This window comes from Colletotrichum jinshuiense, chromosome 8 (assembly GCF_051148585.1).
Source record: "Colletotrichum jinshuiense chromosome 8, complete sequence".
NCBI classification, from domain to species: Eukaryota; Fungi; Ascomycota; class Sordariomycetes; order Glomerellales; family Glomerellaceae; genus Colletotrichum; species Colletotrichum jinshuiense.
Genome location: NC_139315.1, coordinates 392,544 through 411,394, shown reverse-complemented (window position 1 = coordinate 411,394; position 18,851 = coordinate 392,544). Strand labels below are relative to the sequence as shown.

The following is an 18,851-nucleotide window of genomic DNA, read 5'->3' as shown; positions in this document are numbered from 1 at the left end:
TTACAACGTCTCAGTACATGCTGTCATACTCTGAACCTCTTATCATCCGGGGGACAAATACAAGAACCACAGCCTCTCAAGATCGTTAAGATGCACAGTGCAATATATTATACTTATTAATTCATTCTTTAACTATTTGTTCCAATTATAAACCAGCCCGATAAACTTCTCCACCTCGGTCGTCTCCGTCGCCCAAGTTGTGAGCAGCCTGACGACGGCCTCATCGTCGCCGCGCTTCTCCCAGACGTAAAACGTAAAGTGCTCCTGCAGGACCTGGATCAAGCCCAAGGGCAGCACCGCAAACACCTGGTTCGTCTCCGTCACGGCGTAGACCGAGAAGCCGGCCTCGGCGACGCCGCGGGACAGCGTCTCGGCGCACAGGTTCGCCTGCCGCGCGAGGTCAAAGTACAGGTCCTCCCTGAAGAGCTCGGCGAACTGCGCGCCCATGATCCGGCTCTTGGCCAGCAGCGAGCCGTGCTGCTTGACGTAGAACTCGAACTCGGACGCCAGGCGGGCGTCCTTGACCACCACGGCCTCCCCGAGCAGCGCGCCGTTCTTGGTGCCCCCGATCCAGAAGATGTCCGTCAGCTCCAGGACGTCCGTCAGCGTCATGTCGTTGGCCTTGGACGCCAGCGCCGTGCCGATGCGGGCCCCGTCCAGGAAGAGGATGAGATGGTTCTTCTCGCAGACCTGCTTGATGGCGGCGAGCTCCGCGCGGGTGTAGATCGTCCCGATCTCCGTTGCGTTGGAGATGTACACCAGCCGGGGCTTCGCCATGTGCGGGAAGTGCCAGTTGTCGTCCACGGCCCGCTGGATCGTCTGGGGCGTCAGCTTACCATTCAGCGGCGCGGCATTGATGATTTTGTGCCCGCTGGCCTCCACCGCGCCGGTCTCTCTTGTGACAATGTGCCCCGAGCTCGCGGCTATGACGGCCTCGTGCGGCCGAAGACAGGCCGCGATGGAGATGGCATTGGCTGATGTTCCACTGGGCACGAAGAAGATGCCCACGTCCTCGCGGCCGAGGTGCCGGCGGATCCGTTGCCGTGCAAGGTCACAATATGTGTCGCCGCCGTACCCGGCCTCTTGAGATGTGTTGCCAGAAAGTATGGCCTTGAGCAATGCCGGGTGAGCACCCTCGCTGTAGTCGTCCAGAAAGCTATAACGAGGAGCCGCGGCGGGGGCAGGAAACTGTGACGGCATCGTACTAGTACTAGACGGCTAAAATGATGATGGCTTATTGGTGGCAAAAATTAAAACAGAGATGCGTATTGGAGCTGAGCTCCTGAGCTCTCATGGTGGGCTTTTCTATATAGATGTTCCCCCATCCCCACCAAAAAGCCCACCGATGTTATCAGACGGTGACAAACCCCGAGCGTTGTTAGTAAGTGGAACGTTAGTCAGTGCGGTGTTAGTCTGTGCGATGCGGTGGGTCGGGTCGGGGCTCAACAAAAGGTTAACACCTCCGAAACTACGGGTGTCTTGAGCTGAACAACAACAGAAAAAAACGGCTACATGCGGGGGAGGAGAGCAGCGGATATTTGCGGCATGACAGCCGCGGTTCGGATTTCCGCTGTTGAGGACAATTCTTTTTTTTGTCGGCCGTGCTGCACATGCGGGACCGAATGCAGGTTGAGACACTCACGGAGTTGTCGACGAGGAGATGGTGTTGGCAGCGTCCAGGGAGAAGTCGATGAAACTCCGATAGGTTTCGACCGTGGACGAGTCGAGGGGCTTGGGGTAGGTGAGGACCTTTTGAGACTTCGGCTTGAGAGGCATACCGGCGGCCGTGAGGTCACTTGACTGGTCGTAGAGCTCCGGGTATTTTGCATAGAATGCCGGGTCAATTTTGTAGTAGGACGCGCCTTTGTCCATGTTCAGGTGCTTGAACGCGGCGCGGGCGTACGCCGCAGATGTAAAAAGAGTCGCAATGTTCGGGGCGGGAAGTGTCGCGATGGACGCCTCCTCCCCGCTCGCTGGAGCGGCAGCCATGGCTGTAATCAGATCGGTAACCCGGACGTATACGGTGATTTGAGGCGCTCCGATAATAAGGTCAGACATGAGTGTCTCCACCACATATCCCGTCACGGCGTCGCAGAATATCTGGTCGATCTGGGGGTTGCCGGAGTGGAGCTGTATGAGTCGATCGCGGATCGAGGGGAACGGTATCCAGTCTATCACGCGCGGGTGCGGGTGCTTCAACTGCGTCTCCGTCGGCCGATACCGCTGATGCAGCTTTTCAAAGGTGGCAGACGAAGGGTAGAGTTGCCAAGCTGTGAGCTCTATGATGTGGAAGAAGCGTGTTTTGGCGTACCATGCCATGACGTCGGGTCGGGTCATGCTGTTGAACATGGACAGCACCATGAGAACAGGCTGGTAAATACTGTGTTCCTTTAGTGTCAGATTGCTTCGGGCCACTGGTGGATTTGGTATTTACCCATTCATTGACGATTGGCCATCCGGAGCGAACCCGGATGCGTTCAGCTTGCTCTTCAACAGCCGTTGAAGGAGCTGAATATGGTCCGAAAAGGGCGAGTTCGTCAACGTCCAATCTTTTCTCAGCATCATACTGGACTCTTCGTTTGCAGCCATGGCAGTCAAGTATGGCTGTATTCCCATTTGGTATTCAAAGCTCCAGATGTTTGGGATTTGAGGATAGATGGGGCTGATACCAGCAACATTGATCAGTTCGGACGAGGCGAAATCATCTCCTCCGACTTGTGCTTTGCAAAACGTCAGCCAACAACGTGTAGCTCAGCTCATGGGTGACTTTGCCACTTACACACTTCGGGTTGCTGTGTGAAAGGATGATCAAATTCCAGAATCGACGCGTCGAAGTGTTCCAACTCCAAAGACGGTGCAGGGGGCACAAAGAGCTGTTCATTCTGCTTGTGATTATGTCTGAAAGGCTCAAAAGAGGCATGGTCTTTGTCGCCCGTGTTCTTTCTCTCTCGATCCCCATTGTTGGCAGTATCACCAAGAGTCTTTGATACAGAGTCGTTCAGCCCCTGCAAGGTGGCCAGAAGCCTGGACATTTTGGCCTGGACCTCCACCAGCTGCTCCCGGAGTTGCCGGTTCTCCCGCTGCAGCGCTTCCATGCGCTCGCCGTCCGACTTCTGGTCTTCATTGACGCGGTTGCTCAGGTCCCTGATACGTTCTGCTTGTCTGCGGCGGAATGCTTGCTGGGAGAGGCGATTACGCAGCCTCCTACGTTACTGCTGCGTAAGCCAAACTATTGGATAAGTTGAGAGGCGTGGGGGATGGCCACGTACTTTCGCTCCTGCTCACTTGCTGAAGAGGGCTTATCCGCCCCTTCAAATGAAGCATTCATGGATGACATTTTGTTGATGGGCGGCCTTGGCATGTCGTTTCGAAATTGAGAACTGACCGCCGACCCGTTGAGGTTCCGGGCTCGACGACCAAATTTCTTGGCCCGCTTAGTAGCGGCAAGAATGCCGTAGATCCGTGCCTAACCTATCTGCCCCACTGCCGAAGCGCACCCAAATTCCGTCTTTTTTGCGTAACCGTGAGGTGAGAGTGATTGCCCGTCCTTGCAGGATGTCTTTTATCAGACATCAAAATCCATTGGCCAAAAATCGGCATGGCAAAAGTTTGGCCGGTCTTTGATGCTAAAATGCTAGCCCCGAATAAATGGGTTTTGATAGCCAGCAACCCTCATCTTATACAGGCTAGTCTAGCGCAAACCTTCAAATCCAAACGTGGGCAACAATATAGAGCAGGTAATGTTATCTCAAGATGCCTCGCCGCTGCCCGAACATGAAATTTTTGGTCGCTTTGTTGTCCGTCAGATTGCCTGTGATGTAGAAATCTATTGTATACATCAACAGAAATATTCCGATTGTTGCTTAGTAATAACCCATCAACGGGAATGGTTGGTTACTATCTAATTGAAGTCTAAGTTTACTCGTTATAATAACTCAGTAATTGAGTCTCCTACTTCATCACTATATGCTGGCTACTGTTTACGTTCACAGGGTGCAGTTTGACAACGGCTACCTTGCAAAAGGCTTCACCTGGGCGAGGACAAAAGACAGTGTGATTTATGCTTGTGAGTGCTTCAGCCCAGCCAACCGAACTTCTGCCTTGTAATGGGAACAGTCATATACCGGAGTTGAATCTACCGAGAAAGGCATCGCGCTGCAAATTCCGAGTATCAAGAAACAATCACAAAAGATGATGTATGACGTGTGAAGTATTCGATTTTCTGAGTGAAATACTAAGTCTGAAATCGTTGTCAGTTGGGCAAGAACTTGTTTGCAACAAATTTGGAGGATAATATTAAGTGCTATTCAGCAAAGCTTTCAAAATCCAACACCAAATCCGACATTCCGCACTGCCTGGGTTCTACATCATCTGCTACGACGTAGATATGATCATCCAGGAAAAATATTGTCAAGTCATCAAATTCTGACGCGACATCTAATGGATGGTCTTGTTCCATTGGCATTGGCTCAAGCGTCATTTCGTCGCACGAGCTGTCGGTGACTTCCTGGTTTTCAGCAAAACTAATTGAAAGAAAGTCAGGTTTAGCACCATCGGATATTGTTTGGTGAAACGTCTGATTCATACGAACAGGAATTGGGAGTTGAAAGGTGCCAAAAACTTGATCATGGCCCTCAAGGTTTGTGGCCGCAGCGAGAAGCAAAATATTTTCAACTTCTTCTTCCGTAGGTTCGACACATTTGAATGGTTTAGATTTGTTCATTGGGCTTGAAACTGAATACGACTTTCGTGGGTTCATGTTAGGCGTGCTCCTGTTATTGATGCTATATCCCGATGTATTCTTTTGTAGTAATTGGTTCATTTAGTTGTGTAGGGGGGTTTCCATATTGATGCCGCTGGTGTTGTCTATGAAACAATTGAGAATCTGAAGGAAGGGCAGAAGATCAGCGTGGGTATCTGTACTCCATTGAAACAAAGCAAAAGATACTGGATGACTTTGATGATCATTCAAGACTTTTTTTCCTTTTAATTCAGAACATCGATCGAAAACATTTTGTTTAACGTAACTATGACAACAATAGCATTGTATTAATGGCCTGAATCGTTCATGCGGTATTGAACAACAAACGGATAAGTCACAATGCGCCTTTATTGAACAAGCAGTGCGAATATAAATAGCTCATACCAGAGATGGTCATAGTGTTAGGCATGTACTCTGCCACAAATGACGGGCAGATTCTCTAGTCAGTTAGGCTTTATACGCCTTTGTTATCGCTTTGGAAACTTGACTATCTTGCTGAAGCGCTATATAATTTCCCTGACTACACAAACCATCTTGACGTTTAGAATTCAGTTTACGTTCTGGAATCTAAACAGTGCGCTATATTACCATAGGTCCAGACCGAGTCGGTTGAACCACTCTAAGTCGAGCGTGATTTGACTGAGGTGACGTCCGCAACACGTGCTCCTGCCTTGGCGATCTGCATTAAGCTCTGCGCTTGTATCAGGTTTACAGCCCAAGTTTATTGTTCTGTGACTGATATTTCCAGAGATAGAACTCTCAATGTTGACGGTATGGTGCCCTTTACCGGGATTTCTGATGCATCTTAAATTAGAATCTAAATCTGAATGGTGACAAACTGAATTCCTCTACTGTAGCAGCCGAATCGCTTATTATCAAAACGGCGCTGTCCTCCATTCTAGTTAACTAAATCATGGCATTGTGTGATTAGTTTTCCGAATATATCAATATACGCTCTTGTTTACGATAGTTATCAATGCTGTAATATTCTAGCGCTGAGACGAACATGAATGTTCCACATAGAGTCACTTGATGCTTGTGATTCTACTCTCCAGGCTTCTGTCCCGCTACATAAATAAGAACTTATGGTTTTTCACAAGTAAGCATAAGAGTTAATGGAGAAAGGAGCCTTGCATTCTCCTAACGTGAAGGATCAAAAGAGCTCGCGGCACTGGCTAGTTGTTCACGTACTAGATATGTTTAGCAGACTATTTTCAAGAGCTTGAGGATCAAATAAATGAGCCTTCCGTGATATTACGTCACACCTATCGGCTAATATCAGTACAACTCAAACTCCCCAATTGAGGCTACTCAAATACTGTCACGAGCTTTCTCGCTCCCCTTCAGTTTATACAGAGCAGGTCGTGGATTTGATCAACCTCAATGGCAAACCACATAGTCAAGACCATATGCACCTTAAGGGTAAGCTCATCTACCGGAGTCTTTATTCCTGAATCCGGTAAGCAGTGTACACTGCTGGAATTTCGGTTGAGTTTGCGCCCGTTCCTGCGATATCGATGCTAAGAGTGGATTAGTTATTCATTTGTAAGTCAAATGAATGGAAAGAATGTCCCAGAGAATCAAATATCTGCTTTAAGAGTGTAGATTTGGCTTACTAACAAGAAATACAATTGTTAGCTTGTAGTCTCTGCATGTGAAATTTTATAATTAGAAGTCTGAACAAATAACATACCATTCCAGTCAAAAGGTCTTCGTCCAGGGTAGCAATGTTATACTTGGTTCCGTCCTCGAGAACTAAGAGGTTGGCCTTCTGGCATTCTTCACCGCTACCATCGGTGGCGATTTCTTCGCGCTTCGCAAAGGCGATGCCAAAGTTGCCGGAGGAGTAGTTACCGGAGGGAAGGCAAACATCGGTGCGGCCATTGGACTTAATTGGATCCCCTCTTCCGAAGCAATTCTCACTCGCGTAAGCTCTGCACTCGATGTTGGAATTGGTTGGGATAGCAGTGAACCTCACGCTGTGAAAGATTCTGGATTGTGAAGTTGCACAGCAAACGTTAGGGTTGAGGTTAGCGCAGAGCAAAAAGCTACCAGCACAGTTATAATCAAGGAAGAATCGCATATCGACGGCAAAAACAGTGGCAGCCAAGCCAAGGAGTATCTGGGCGAGGCGCATGTTGAAAAATGCAGTACGGGCCGACTGTATAAATTCAATGGACTGGATTGATGATAGCTTGATAAAGATGAGGGAGGTATATTAAGAGATTGATCATGGAAGCGAACGTCTTTTTATAGATATCTGTAAAGCTGCTTCTAGAACATCTAGATGCCTCAGCGATCAAAAAGATACAGTAGTACTTGCTAATACCAAATGTAGCTTTGTTTCTTAGATTGCGTTGACCAACTCTCGATGACCGAAGAGAAGTACTTGTTAATGCCGAATACAGCTTCCTCTCCCGAATTATGCTGACATGCAGACTCGGGGTATATATACAACTGTTCCATATCTGCCCTAGAGCTCGGCTTGGGCTACATATTACCAAGAATTGGCAACTGCAATATCCAGGAGCAATTACCTGCTTAGAATCATAAGCGACGGAGTGTATGAGATCGTTTCTGTTCTGCTGCCGCTGTTGTGCGGGTTTAGCCGTAGTAGCTTGCAGATGCCTGCAGTCAGATCGGCCTCATTAACTACTCTGGGACAAAGTCTTACATCCTAAGTCTGGACCAACGGCGCGGATTGTGCCCGGTTGATATGATGATATATGCCGACTGGTGACAATGCATGTGGGCCATATGCACGCCCACGGCGCCGTGCCCTGCTGACGTCCCTGCCAACCAATTCCACGATGTTGGCCCACTTCGTTCTGCTTATGCTATTCCGTACCGAAACAAATTAGGTAGAGAGGTATATAGTATGAAAAGAACTCATATAAAGGTTTTTGCTTTTACTGAACACGAGTCAGCGCATCCTATACTTTCTCAGTACTGAACCCCTTTCAGAGATTAGACATATGGGGTTTTGGCAGTTTTATATCTGGATTGCTATAACTCAACCGGCCACATAAGCAGGGCCTGAAGGTCCGGCTTGAAGGGGCTAAACTAAAAGTCGAACCACGTGATAGATTGGGGATACTCCTATACATGCGTACATAATCTTGTAGGTGGCTGCAACTTGTCTGACAACCTGTACAGCGGTATTGATAGTTGTATTGATGGCCACGAAATAAGCGGCTCTTTTTGATTCGACCAGGCCCTCTTTGGGGCGTATATTTTTATATTGTTTGCTTGCATCGTTTATGGGCTCTGTCAGGCAACATTATGATAGCTGCCGTCGGTTGTAACAATCATACGGCCAACCTGCCTCTTTGCTTATTGTGTAACAGTCATCCTATCTAAATGCATATTACCTAGTTAGGTATAAACAACTAACCTAACTGCATACAGTTAACCCTTTTCCTGACAAAAGGTGTTGTCCCACAGGCAGTTTGCCACCGCTTCCCGGTATCAATAATCATCAGTTAGGATACCGTTCGCTCGGTCTCTTCAAAGATAGTTGGGAGCAGTATCTTGGGCTAGACGTGGCGCGGAGATGACGGAGATGACGGAGAGGATCAAGCGGAAACAAGGATTGCTCGGCAGATCGTCGTTTCGTCACCGGACATAAGAGTCCCCAACGTACCCACTTATATCCGGGGGAGGAGGGGTCATCTAGGTAGCAAAACCGGTGCCGTGGCCATTGCAGGATCGAGCTCAGCTAGCGCGGCCCCTCTTCGACACCATCTCTCTTGTTTTTTCTCTTTGAAGTGCACCGCCGGCGCATTAAATTTCAGCATCAGTGTACATGTGCTGTTGGCTCTCGAGGCGAATTACTCATCGCTGTCCTCGCGCTTAGCCGCAATCCGTGTCTTGCTACGTGTTGATACCTATAGCGATACTCACAACGCCATGGACGCTACAGAGCTTCCAAAACAAGAAGAAACATTAGATGGCCCGGCCTTGGCCCCATCCAAGTACGAGACAAGCTGCTTTCGTCGGGGTTTAACCCCCATTAACTGCCGATGGGATCCTAAGGCGCCACAAACTTTGACGAGCGGACTCTGTCTTCTCTATGCTGTGGTATGGACAAGTCATATCTCACACCTAACGAAGACGCTCTGCTGACTGTCCGTCGACATCAAGTCCGCCACTTTCACCGTCGCCAACTTGTATTACAACCAGCCTATCCTTCACAAGATAGCCGAGACTTTTGACGTGAGCTATGATACCTCATCGCAAGTTGCCACATTGATGCAGTCAGGATACGCTGCAGGGCTTGTTTTCGTTCTCCCACTCGGAGACATGCTCGAACGACGACTTTTCATCATCGGGCTCGTCGTGCTCACGGCAACCTTGGTAAGATCTGCAAATCGATGAACCTCAAGCTAAGACGTATCGACTGACGCATCTGATTGTCACAATGTAGTGGATTGGTCTTTGCATCACAGACAACTTCACCGTTTTCCGGGCCCTATCCTTCATTTGCGGCATGACAACTGTAACACCCCAGCTCATGGTGCCGCTCGTAGGAGACTTCGCCCCTCCTCGCCGAAAGGCCACTGCATTGGCTGTCGTGGTATCGGGACTTCTTCTAGGCGTTCTCATCGCCAGGTTACTATCCGGAGTTGTCACCAACTACACAAGCTGGCGAAACGTCTACTGGATGGCTTGTGGGATGCAGTATCTACTTGGAGTTCTCTTGTTCTGTTTCTTGCCCGATTATCCTTCGACGAACCCCGATGGCCTTAACTACTTCGCTGCCCTTTGGTCGATACTATACATGATGATTTCAGAGCCAATCCTGGTACAGTCTTGCCTGGTTGTCTTTACGCTTTCTGGCGTCTTTACTTCTTTTTGGACGACTTTAACCTTCCTGCTTGCATCTCCACCTTATGAGTATTCCCCCCTCCAAATTGGGTTATTCTCCTTGATTGGCGTGGTGATTGTTGTTGTCATCCCCTTCATTGGATCCCTGATAGATCGTCTAGAACCTTTGCTGTGTGTCCTAATAGCACAAGCAATATCCATAACTACCACCATAGTCGGAACGTTTACTGGCACATTTACAGTTGCAGGGCCTATAGTTCAAGGGATAGGTATTGATATCGGATACCAGACCGTACAGGTGGCTAATCGAGCAGTGGTATTTGGCATCAACCATAAAGCACGGAATAGACTCAACACGGCGTATATGGCTTCAGCCTTTGCTGGACAATTGGCTGGGACAGCAATCGGAAACACTCTTTATGCAGTGGGTGGTTGGAGGGTCAGCGGCTACTTCAATAGTAAGTGCCCGATGGAAGGTGACAGTATGCGTAATGCTGACTGCTTGAAGTTGCTCTCGCCGGAGTCTCCATTGCATTTGCCCTCATAAGAGGACCACGAGAAACGGGCTGGTTTGGCTGGGCTGGAGGTTGGAATATGGGGAAAATTCGCACCTAGTTGGACTATAGGCTTTTGGTCCTACATTTCCATCGATATTTACCATGATCATGGCTCCCAGCGGAAATATAGAAGTATTGGGAATTCACGTCAATCTATTAGATCTGCTTTCTTTAAAATGTAACCGATTCACCGTGGTGCGGAATTTAGAAGGCTACTGTGTCATGTTTGAATCTTGTCTGAAGTCGGTAGATGGAAGATCCAAGCCTACATGAGGGATGGGCACAGTGCAATTACTGCCTAAAGTGTGGGTGATAGAATTCTCATTACTACAGAAAGTGGTAACTATAATGGCTGGTTAGAATGGACGTTGATGAAGCTTGTCTCATAAAATATTTGAAACTCGCTACTTCGCTTTTTCTCCAAACAATACCTCCAACGTGTTGTAGCTATACACAGGATCGCCATGCCAGTAGTTTCCACAGTGCACTTTGCAAAGCTCCCAAGCCCTGTCAAGTGCTTCAAGCATCTCATCAGGTAAAGGTCCCTTTTCTACAGCAATTAAGTTGCTCTCCAACTGTGCCTTACTGGAAGCCCCAATCACAAGACCATCGTTCCCACTCGCTGCTTTCAGTTTGGAGTGGTACAGGGCCCATCTGAGTGCAGTTTCGACCATCGTAAGCCCAAGCTTTTCTGTCGTCTTCTCGATCACTTCCAGTGCCTGGAACATGTGCTGCCGAAAGTACCTCGTACGGTAGTGGATGCCGATGGGCCACTGGTCCGAGAAACTTCCGGCTGCGGGAATTATGTGGCTTGATTTGATCTTGCCAGACAACAGTCCTCCGGCGATTGGATTGTATACGACGACATCCAATCCGTAGCGCCGACAGGCGGGGATGAGTTCCGATTCAATGTTGCGTGTAAGGACGTTATAAATACCCTGGTAGACCGTTGGTCGAAGCCAGTTATTATATTTACACATCATCACCACTTCAGCCAACTCGAAGGCCGTGAAGTTGCTCAAGCCAAACTGTAAAATCTTTCCATCTCTGTGTAAAGAATTGATTGCTTGGAGAGTTTCAGCAAATGGAACGGTGCGATCAGGTCGATGGAGATATATAGTCTGTCCAAATGTCAGTGTTAGTCGTCGACGGCGGGCTGGTCTGGCGAAGGAGAACCTACGTCAATGACATTGGTTTGAAGGTCCTTGAGGCTGGCCTCAACGGATTCAATCACCCCTTCAGCGTTATTCGCACCCTCTTTCCTAGGATATTGTACCTTGGTGCCTATTTTCATGCCGTTTCTCTTCCAATTCGATTTGCCGGTGAAGGCTTCTTGCTTGCCTCCTGCATACACACGAGCCGTATCGATCTCAGTATAGCCATAGCTTCCGAAAAGGTCGAGGGCCTCATTAAACTCGCCGAGATCTGTGATCCCGCGCCCAGCAATCTCTTTCGGTGGCCCAAAGCTCATAAGACCAAGGATGATTCGTCTGCGTCTGGTTTGAGCGGTTGAATCCATCTAGGCGTTCATCCAAGGCATGGCTGGACCTTCGTTGCAGTGACTGATGGGGGCTGGCGTGACTTATATTGGGTAGCCATGCAGCGACAGGCATAGGAGCTACTGTAAAAGTAGAGTGGTAATCAAAAAGGGCGTGACTGGGCCTTCCACGGATCATGACGCCCGCGTGGCGACCATGTCCGAAACCAAAGTCCGAAAGTCCGAGACGGAGATGCGAGGGAATTTACCAGGGCATTCTTGGGAGCTCATCACATACTAATTTTATGTCACGCAAAGTGCTTTTAATAACAGTTCTGAATTCATGATGATCCTCGTCCAAAGCGGGATTATAAATACGACCAATTTTAGTCTAATCTTTACTTAGTTACCTCGGCTTCCTCTCGACCGTTCAACTGCATTGTTTGCCAACAGACTATCTTTGTATCAGCAAATCTGGGTCAAAGCTGCCAAAGAACACGTAACCTACAAGACAAAGCAAGGTCATCACCAAAGTAGGTTTGAGCGACTTCTTCGCCGAATGTTGTTCCGATACCCGGTGCATATGCAACGGCGGATTTACCAATGGCCACAGCCATCATCGGTGGCATTCGCTCCAACTCCTTGAACCTGGGCCTTCGATCAGTGAGTCGTTGCACAACACGTTCGTAAATGTTTTGAGCTGCTAGTTGGCCCATATGCATGGCAGCTCCGCAGCGCTTGATTCCGGACCACCTGACCACATCGCCAGCAGAAAAGTGGTCTCGATGATTTGGCGTCCCAGGTTCAAAATTTAAACTGCTTCTTTATCAGACGCAGGCTTGCAGAAACTCACAAGGCGACCTACTTTGCTTGGACTTTCACAAAGCCCTTAGTATCCTTGGCAGAAAGAGGAAGAAACGATGTCGAGGGACTGCTCCGTGACATGGCATGGATGACTTTGCTGGTGCTCATTTTGTGTCCGTTGGTAAACTCTAGATCATACCAGGTGCAGCCGTCTCTTGTCTGGACCTTGCTTCTGGTGAGGCGGTGTTCCATCAAAACCTTGACCCCTAAATCCTGCAATAGTTGAAGGGCTTTATCTTTCGTGCCATCCGGGAGTGGCTCCGATGACAGGACCTTGTCTCGCGAGTGAATGAGAGTGATGTCAACTTCCGGGTGGTAAGTCTTCAGCTCTGCTGCCATTTCGACCCCAACGGCACCTCCTCCAACAACAGCAAGTCCGTACGGCGCGTTATGTGTGGAATTGATGTGAGATGTAACCTCGCGGAAAAAGTCCGTTTGCGACAGGGACTGGGGCACAACAGGCCAGACGCGGCGCAATCCGGTTGCCGTGAGAAGAATATCATAGTGTTGAGAGCGAGACTGCTTTTTAGTCGTGTCTAGGAATGTCGCTATCTTGTGGCTGCAATCAACACTAGATATGCTACCGTGAATGACTTTGATTGACGGATGCTGAAGCTGGGGAATATCATGGAACTTTACCCAAGACTTCTGGGCGTAAATGGGATCAACGAGTGCTAGGGGGGATCCTATGAGATGATCGACGACAGCGTTAGATTGGAGTGAAGATCTAAGGGGACGGCTTAATGACATACAGTATCCGTCACGCTCATCGATAATGGTGATTTCTAGGTCGAATTGAGGCGTGTCCGGGTGATGCAGGTAGGGCTCTCGACTCTGCCGGGGTTGGAGGCCCTGGTGAAGATCGAGCAAATTGACGGCGGCAGACAGGCCGGCATAGGATCCACCGATGATTAACACTTTGACCCTTGCGCTGGCAGGCATTTTGTTATCGGATTTTGTGTTTTTGAAAGTATTAGAAGGAACCTGAGAATTGAATTTATTAGAGGCGAACGTGAGGTTCTCAGTAATATGTTGGACCATGGACATCAAAACTGTGTGAGCTCACTGAAGTAAAAGCTTGCGATGGTACAAATGTACGAACGGTGGTGCGCGACGAGATGAAACAACGAGTTGATGATATGATACTTGTTGGAACAAATGAGATGTGCCCAATTGCGGGACAACCACGCCAGAATTGACGACTTAACATGTGGATAAACGTTCAAGAACTGAGTGAGGATGAGGAAGAAATGACATATTCTATCCTTAACACCGGACCAAATATCGGATGAGCCCAGTAGGTAGTAGAATGTTGCAAAACCCAACCTCGCAGGGCCCTTAGTAAACAGTCTTACATCTCATATACATGTGCGATTGCTCCAAGCATTTTTTTCCCCGCCAGCTAACAAAGGAAAAACTTGGCCTTTGCCGTCCAAGGGCAGCTCGGTCGCTGGGGCCTTTCGCAGCTGTCCTCGGGGACCGACTGCACCCTATGAGAACAAATTAGTGGGTTTGCCGGGGCGGGACAACACGCATTTCGAGTAGCTCTATGAAGATTAAAGAGGCAATTATGTGGGCGGTGGCCGCTATGATATAATATGACGTAGTCAACTCCGAAAGCCCATGTATTACCAGCGATGAAATGCACGGAGACAACGGAGACAACGGAGACATCGGCGACTATGTGGATGGACGGAGTAAAAGGTGGAGAAATGGAACGAGGGCAGCGGAGATTACGGAACCGTCCATCGGAGACGACCACGGGATTTTTGTGTACATCCAAATTCCAACACAGCCACAGTAATAGCTACTAGCATTGTTGGGTGATTGCAAATGACAACTAAGTACCCCGAAATTGAGCTGTTTTTTGATCACTCTATTTCGTTAGCGACGCGAATATTTAGTCGACGCGAGCGTTGCTAGTCGTGAGAGACATCAAGCTGGGCGCGGATTTTTTTCATTTTTTCATTTAAATTTCCTTTAAGAAAGTACAGTAGTAGAACAAAAAGGTGAGACTATTTCAGGCAGTTTTGTATTATAATCCACCCATTCAACCCGTAAAACTACTCAATAGGGATATTTGAATTAATGTAGGTTAGGGTGTTCATGCATATATCAAGCCAGTACGTTGGCTGGTCGTAATTTTTTGGACAATTTCGCCCCGGCAATCAACATGAACGTCGCGTAAGCCCACTTTCTCATTTACAAGACCTTGTATTGACAAGAAAAGAATGAACAAAACAGCTTGGTCCGCCCATGAGGGGTACTGGGGTGCTTTGAACTATGTCTCCGAAAACCAGCCAGAGCTCAACGCCATCGAGTGCCTTTGGGCGGTAAGTTCGCCTTCCAGCATTCGGTCTAAGACGACGCTAGGTCGAGATCCATGATGGAAACTAATTATATTCCTGACAATAGGCTTGGTATCTGTTCATGAAGAACGATACGTACGCGACCGGGATTATGAGCTTCGTTCTTCACGAAGTTATCTATTTTGGGCGCTCCCTGCCATTCATCATCATGGACAAGATTCCGTATTTTCATAAATACAAGATCCAGGTCCAAAAGATGCCCACTCTCAGAGAGCAATGGTACTGCGCTAGTGTCGTTCTTGTCAGCCACTTCACTGCCGAGTTGCCGCAAATTTGGTTCTTTCACCCCATTGCTACTCGCTTTGGTATGCAATATGGGGTACCATTTCCGCCGGTGTGGAAAATGGCGATACAAGTCGCGATTTGCTTCGTCATGGAAGATACTTGGCATTACTGGAGCCATCGAGCACTTCACTATGGACCGCTTTATAAATCGATCCACAAGATGCACCATACATATTCAGCACCATTCGGCCTCGCCGCAGAGTACGCTTCGCCAATCGAGACCGCAATCCTGGGTCTGGGGGTCGTGGGCACGCCCGTCGTTCTTTTGATCATCACGGGCGACTTCCATCTCTCTACTATGTACATCTGGATCATATTACGCCTTTTCCAAGCTATTGACGCACACAGCGGTTACGATTTTCCTTGGAGTCTACGTCACTTCTTACCGTTTTGGGCCGGCGCTGATCACCACGATTTACACCATGAGAAATTCATTGGGAATTACTCCTCCAGCTTTCGCTGGTGGGACTATTTTCTTGATACAGAGGCTGGAATTGACGCATCCCGGCGTCGTCGGGAAAGATTGGTTGCAAAGATTCAATCTTCCAAGGAGGAGTAAATTAACGTAAGCTTGCTCCTCTTGCGTTCGAATAATCAATGCCAAAGGATACCTCAAGCCAGAACATTTCACATCTGAAGGATCATTCAGAATGAGAGAGATTTTCGATCAATCATAGCTACGTTGAGATGAGAGCACCATTCTATGCGTTGGACGGAAGGATTACTATAGAGCATTATAATGTTACTTGGACGAGTAAAAGCGTTAGAGGAGTGATACCTGACGTATTAATACATAAAATCAGAGAATATCCCCGTAGTGAGTGTTAACCTGATTACCTTACAAGTTTTTCGCAGCACTGAAGGGTCTCTCCGGGGCCGGTTATCAACTGAAAAGCGGTAGCCGCCTGCCGAGACGTCCATCAATTCGTTAAGGCAGCAACTGGAAACGAAGAGAGCGGGGCCGAGATATTGAAGATTGTTCTCGACTGCAAGGGACACCAGATCACAGTGACGGAGAACATTGTGAAGGTAGCAGCAGGGAACGTAAAAAGCGAGGTGTTAAAGGCCCTTCTAAACTGGAACGGAGACCAAGTCATGATTACAAAGGATATAGTTAAGACAGCAGTAGGGAACTTACAAAGCGGCGCTGAGGTGTTGAAGGTCCTTCTGAACTGGAAAGGAGATGAAGTCATAATCACAGAAGATATTGTTAAGGCAGCAGTAAGGAACGAAGGATTTGGGGCTGAGGTAGTAAAGGGAATTCTTGACTGGAGGGGAGATCAGGTCACGATCACGGAGGATATCTTGGAGGAAGCAGCAAGGAACCTGCAAAGCGGTGCTAATGTAGTAAAGGTAATCCTTGACTTGAGGGGAGATAAGATCACGATCACAGAGGGTATTGTCAAAGAAGCAGCAAGAAACTAGTGCAACGGTCCCAAGGTATTGAAGCATATTCTCGACTGGAAGGGAGACAAAATCAGGATTACACAGGGTATTGTCAAGGCAGCAGTAAAGAACATGGGATGTGGCGCTGAAGTTTTAGAGGTCCTTCTCAACCAAAAAGAAGACCAGGTTAAGATTACAGAGGATATGATTAAGGCGGCAGCAAGGAACTTACGATGTGGGGCTGAGATAGTAAAGGTTATTCTGCACAGGAAGGGAGAGTATATTACAATCACAGAGGATATCATGAGGCATGCAGCAGGGAACTGGCACAGCGGGGCTGAAGTATTCAAAGTTATTCTCGACTGGAAGGGAGACCAGATTACAATCACAGAGCGTATCATTAAGCAAGCAGCAGGGAACTGGAAAAGCGGAGCTGAGGTTTTAAAACTTATTCTCGGCTGGAAGCGAGATCAGATTACAATCACAGAGGATATCGTCAATGTAGCAGTGAAGACTTTAAGAGGTGGGGTTGAAGTGATGAAGGTTATTCTTGACTGTAAAGGAGACCAGATCCAAATCACAGATGATATTGTTAAGGTAGCAGTTGGGAACCGAGAAAGCGGGCCTGAGGTGTTAAAGTTACTTCTCGACCGGAAGGGAGACCAGATTACAATCACAGAGGATATTATTAACGAAGCAGCGACGACTAAAGAGAGGAGGGCTGAGGCTTTGAAGGTTTTTCTTCAATGGAAAGGAGACTAGGCTCAAATTACCGACGTTTCTAAATTCATTGATGCGCTTCTATAGCCGTTTCTCCTCCTGGAACCACTTCGGATTCGGCTCACGGTAGCTTCCTCCAAGACGATCCCAAAGGGTTGTGAATTGCCCATAGTTGTAACTGCAAGAATCAGAAATTGTAACACTTGTAAATTCCAACATGGCAATCATGTTGATTTCAATAAATAGTGACTTGGGGTCGCTAAGACTTACTTGAAGTACAGGTGGTGTGCTGAATGACAAGCAGACCCGTTGATAATGGGGTTATTGGCCAGAAAATTGCCATCGTGAATGGAAACTGTCCATACGTTGACAAACATAAACATGCCAAGGAATATAAGTTTGTTGGTAGGGAAGAACATGGGATATAAGTGATATGGTAACGACTGTGAGAACCCGTCAAGGGGGTGGAAGGCGTAGCTCGCAAATGGCGTTGGTATTACCCACTTGTGATGCGGCTTATGGAGGCGCCTGTAAATCAGGGGGCTGTGAAGTCCTCGATGGATCCAGTAAATACCGAAATCGGTAAACAAGATGAACAATGGAACCTGTGCAGTATCATACCATAGCCCAGGGCCTTCGGCAGTCGAGTTGTACATTTTACAGTAACCTCGTACATCCAGGAGAAAGAACAGTGTGGTGCAAGCCGCCATTGTGGGCATTGCACCAAGAGCATGCTTGATCTCAAGCCATACCTGATTTTTAAGGAACCTGGGATGATTCAAGGTTCTCCTGTCAAAGAGGAAGAAGAACGAAAACGTAGAAAGAAGTAGGTAGTTGAATAGTCCGAAGATCCTTGAAATCTCAGTTAGCCCATCCGCTTGGCATTCGTGAACATGGAAATAATAGGCAGATGTTGCTTACCAAGTTAAGAAGAAGATAGTTATTGCTTGCCGGAATAATTCGTCTCTAGCCCACTTGCTTAGATATGCAGCAGCCGAAGGCTGCACATTGAATAGGCCATGAGCTGGTTTGAACTCCCAGCCATTGACCTGACCTGAAGGGAGTGGAAGAAGCAAGGCGTAGATGTGGTCTACAAATAACGTGTCTGCTAGCTCAAGGACGATATCCATGATGCTTCATTAAAACTGGTGGAATAACTGGAGTTCAATGATGTTTCCGATGCAAATACCCTTGGAACGGCGAATAGTTCAGTGAGATTTAAGTAGATTTCGCCGAGAAACGCATCAAACGCACCTTCGGGCGTCCCTATCATCAAGTCAGGCCAGACACTTACCTTGCCCGATCTGTTCCGACTCACCGGACTTAAGCGTGGGGTGCTATGAGCCCATGCGTACGTAACATATCCGTGTTGGCTACAGAGAGAGTCATGATTGAGCTGGATTTACTCCATGTTCATAATTCAAAAAAAAAAATTTCCACCTTTGACTCACATTACTACGTAATCCTTACCATGCGCCAGGATTTGCTGTAGCTGCATCTTGGCTTAGTGGGTGCCGTTTGATTTGGATTGTGTGACAATAATGCAGTGCACGTTGTATTGACGGTAGAGCAACGTGATTGGGCTTATTCAGAAACATGGCATT

The 18,851-nt window shown here is 47.9% G+C and overlaps 6 protein-coding genes across 6 annotated transcripts; 2 read left to right on the top strand and 4 right to left on the bottom strand.

Annotated features, from left to right (window-relative positions):
- Positions 1-132: 132 nt before the first annotated feature.
- EsH8_VIII_000115 (uncharacterized protein) lies at positions 133-3,337 on the bottom strand (the record flags this gene model as incomplete). The annotated part of the gene is made up of 6 exons (XM_083269157.1): positions 133-1,204; positions 1,643-2,370; positions 2,435-2,508; positions 2,568-2,714; positions 2,780-3,204; positions 3,270-3,337. The coding sequence occupies 6 exons, from the start codon at positions 3,335-3,337 to the stop codon at positions 133-135; spliced, it is 2,514 nt and encodes an 837-aa protein (XP_083128925.1).
- A 3,037-nt stretch (positions 3,338-6,374) lies between these two features.
- Positions 6,375-6,899, bottom strand: EsH8_VIII_000114 (uncharacterized protein; the record flags this gene model as incomplete). The annotated part of the gene is made up of 2 exons (XM_083269156.1): positions 6,375-6,377; positions 6,456-6,899. The coding sequence occupies 2 exons, from the start codon at positions 6,897-6,899 to the stop codon at positions 6,375-6,377; spliced, it is 447 nt and encodes a 148-aa protein (XP_083128924.1).
- Positions 6,900-8,671: 1,772 nt separating this feature from the next.
- EsH8_VIII_000113 (major facilitator superfamily domain-containing protein) lies at positions 8,672-10,204 on the top strand (the record flags this gene model as incomplete). The annotated part of the gene is made up of 4 exons (XM_083269155.1): positions 8,672-8,842; positions 8,906-9,118; positions 9,189-10,047; positions 10,098-10,204. 4 exons carry the CDS (start codon positions 8,672-8,674, stop codon positions 10,202-10,204), a joined length of 1,350 nt encoding a protein of 449 aa, XP_083128923.1.
- A 1,080-nt stretch (positions 10,205-11,284) lies between these two features.
- Positions 11,285-11,665, bottom strand: EsH8_VIII_000112 (uncharacterized protein; the record flags this gene model as incomplete). The annotated part of the gene is made up of 1 exon (XM_083269154.1): positions 11,285-11,665. One exon carries the CDS (start codon positions 11,663-11,665, stop codon positions 11,285-11,287), a length of 381 nt encoding a protein of 126 aa, XP_083128922.1.
- Positions 11,666-12,021: 356 nt separating this feature from the next.
- Positions 12,022-13,429, bottom strand: EsH8_VIII_000111 (uncharacterized protein; the record flags this gene model as incomplete). The annotated part of the gene is made up of 4 exons (XM_083269153.1): positions 12,022-12,077; positions 12,132-12,271; positions 12,489-13,161; positions 13,240-13,429. 4 exons carry the CDS (start codon positions 13,427-13,429, stop codon positions 12,022-12,024), a joined length of 1,059 nt encoding a protein of 352 aa, XP_083128921.1.
- A 1,289-nt stretch (positions 13,430-14,718) lies between these two features.
- EsH8_VIII_000110 (C-4 sterol methyl oxidase) lies at positions 14,719-15,700 on the top strand (the record flags this gene model as incomplete). Its single annotated transcript, XM_083269152.1, has 2 exons — positions 14,719-14,820; positions 14,903-15,700. 2 exons carry the CDS (start codon positions 14,719-14,721, stop codon positions 15,698-15,700), a joined length of 900 nt encoding a protein of 299 aa, XP_083128920.1.
- Positions 15,701-18,851: the final 3,151 nt, after the last annotated feature.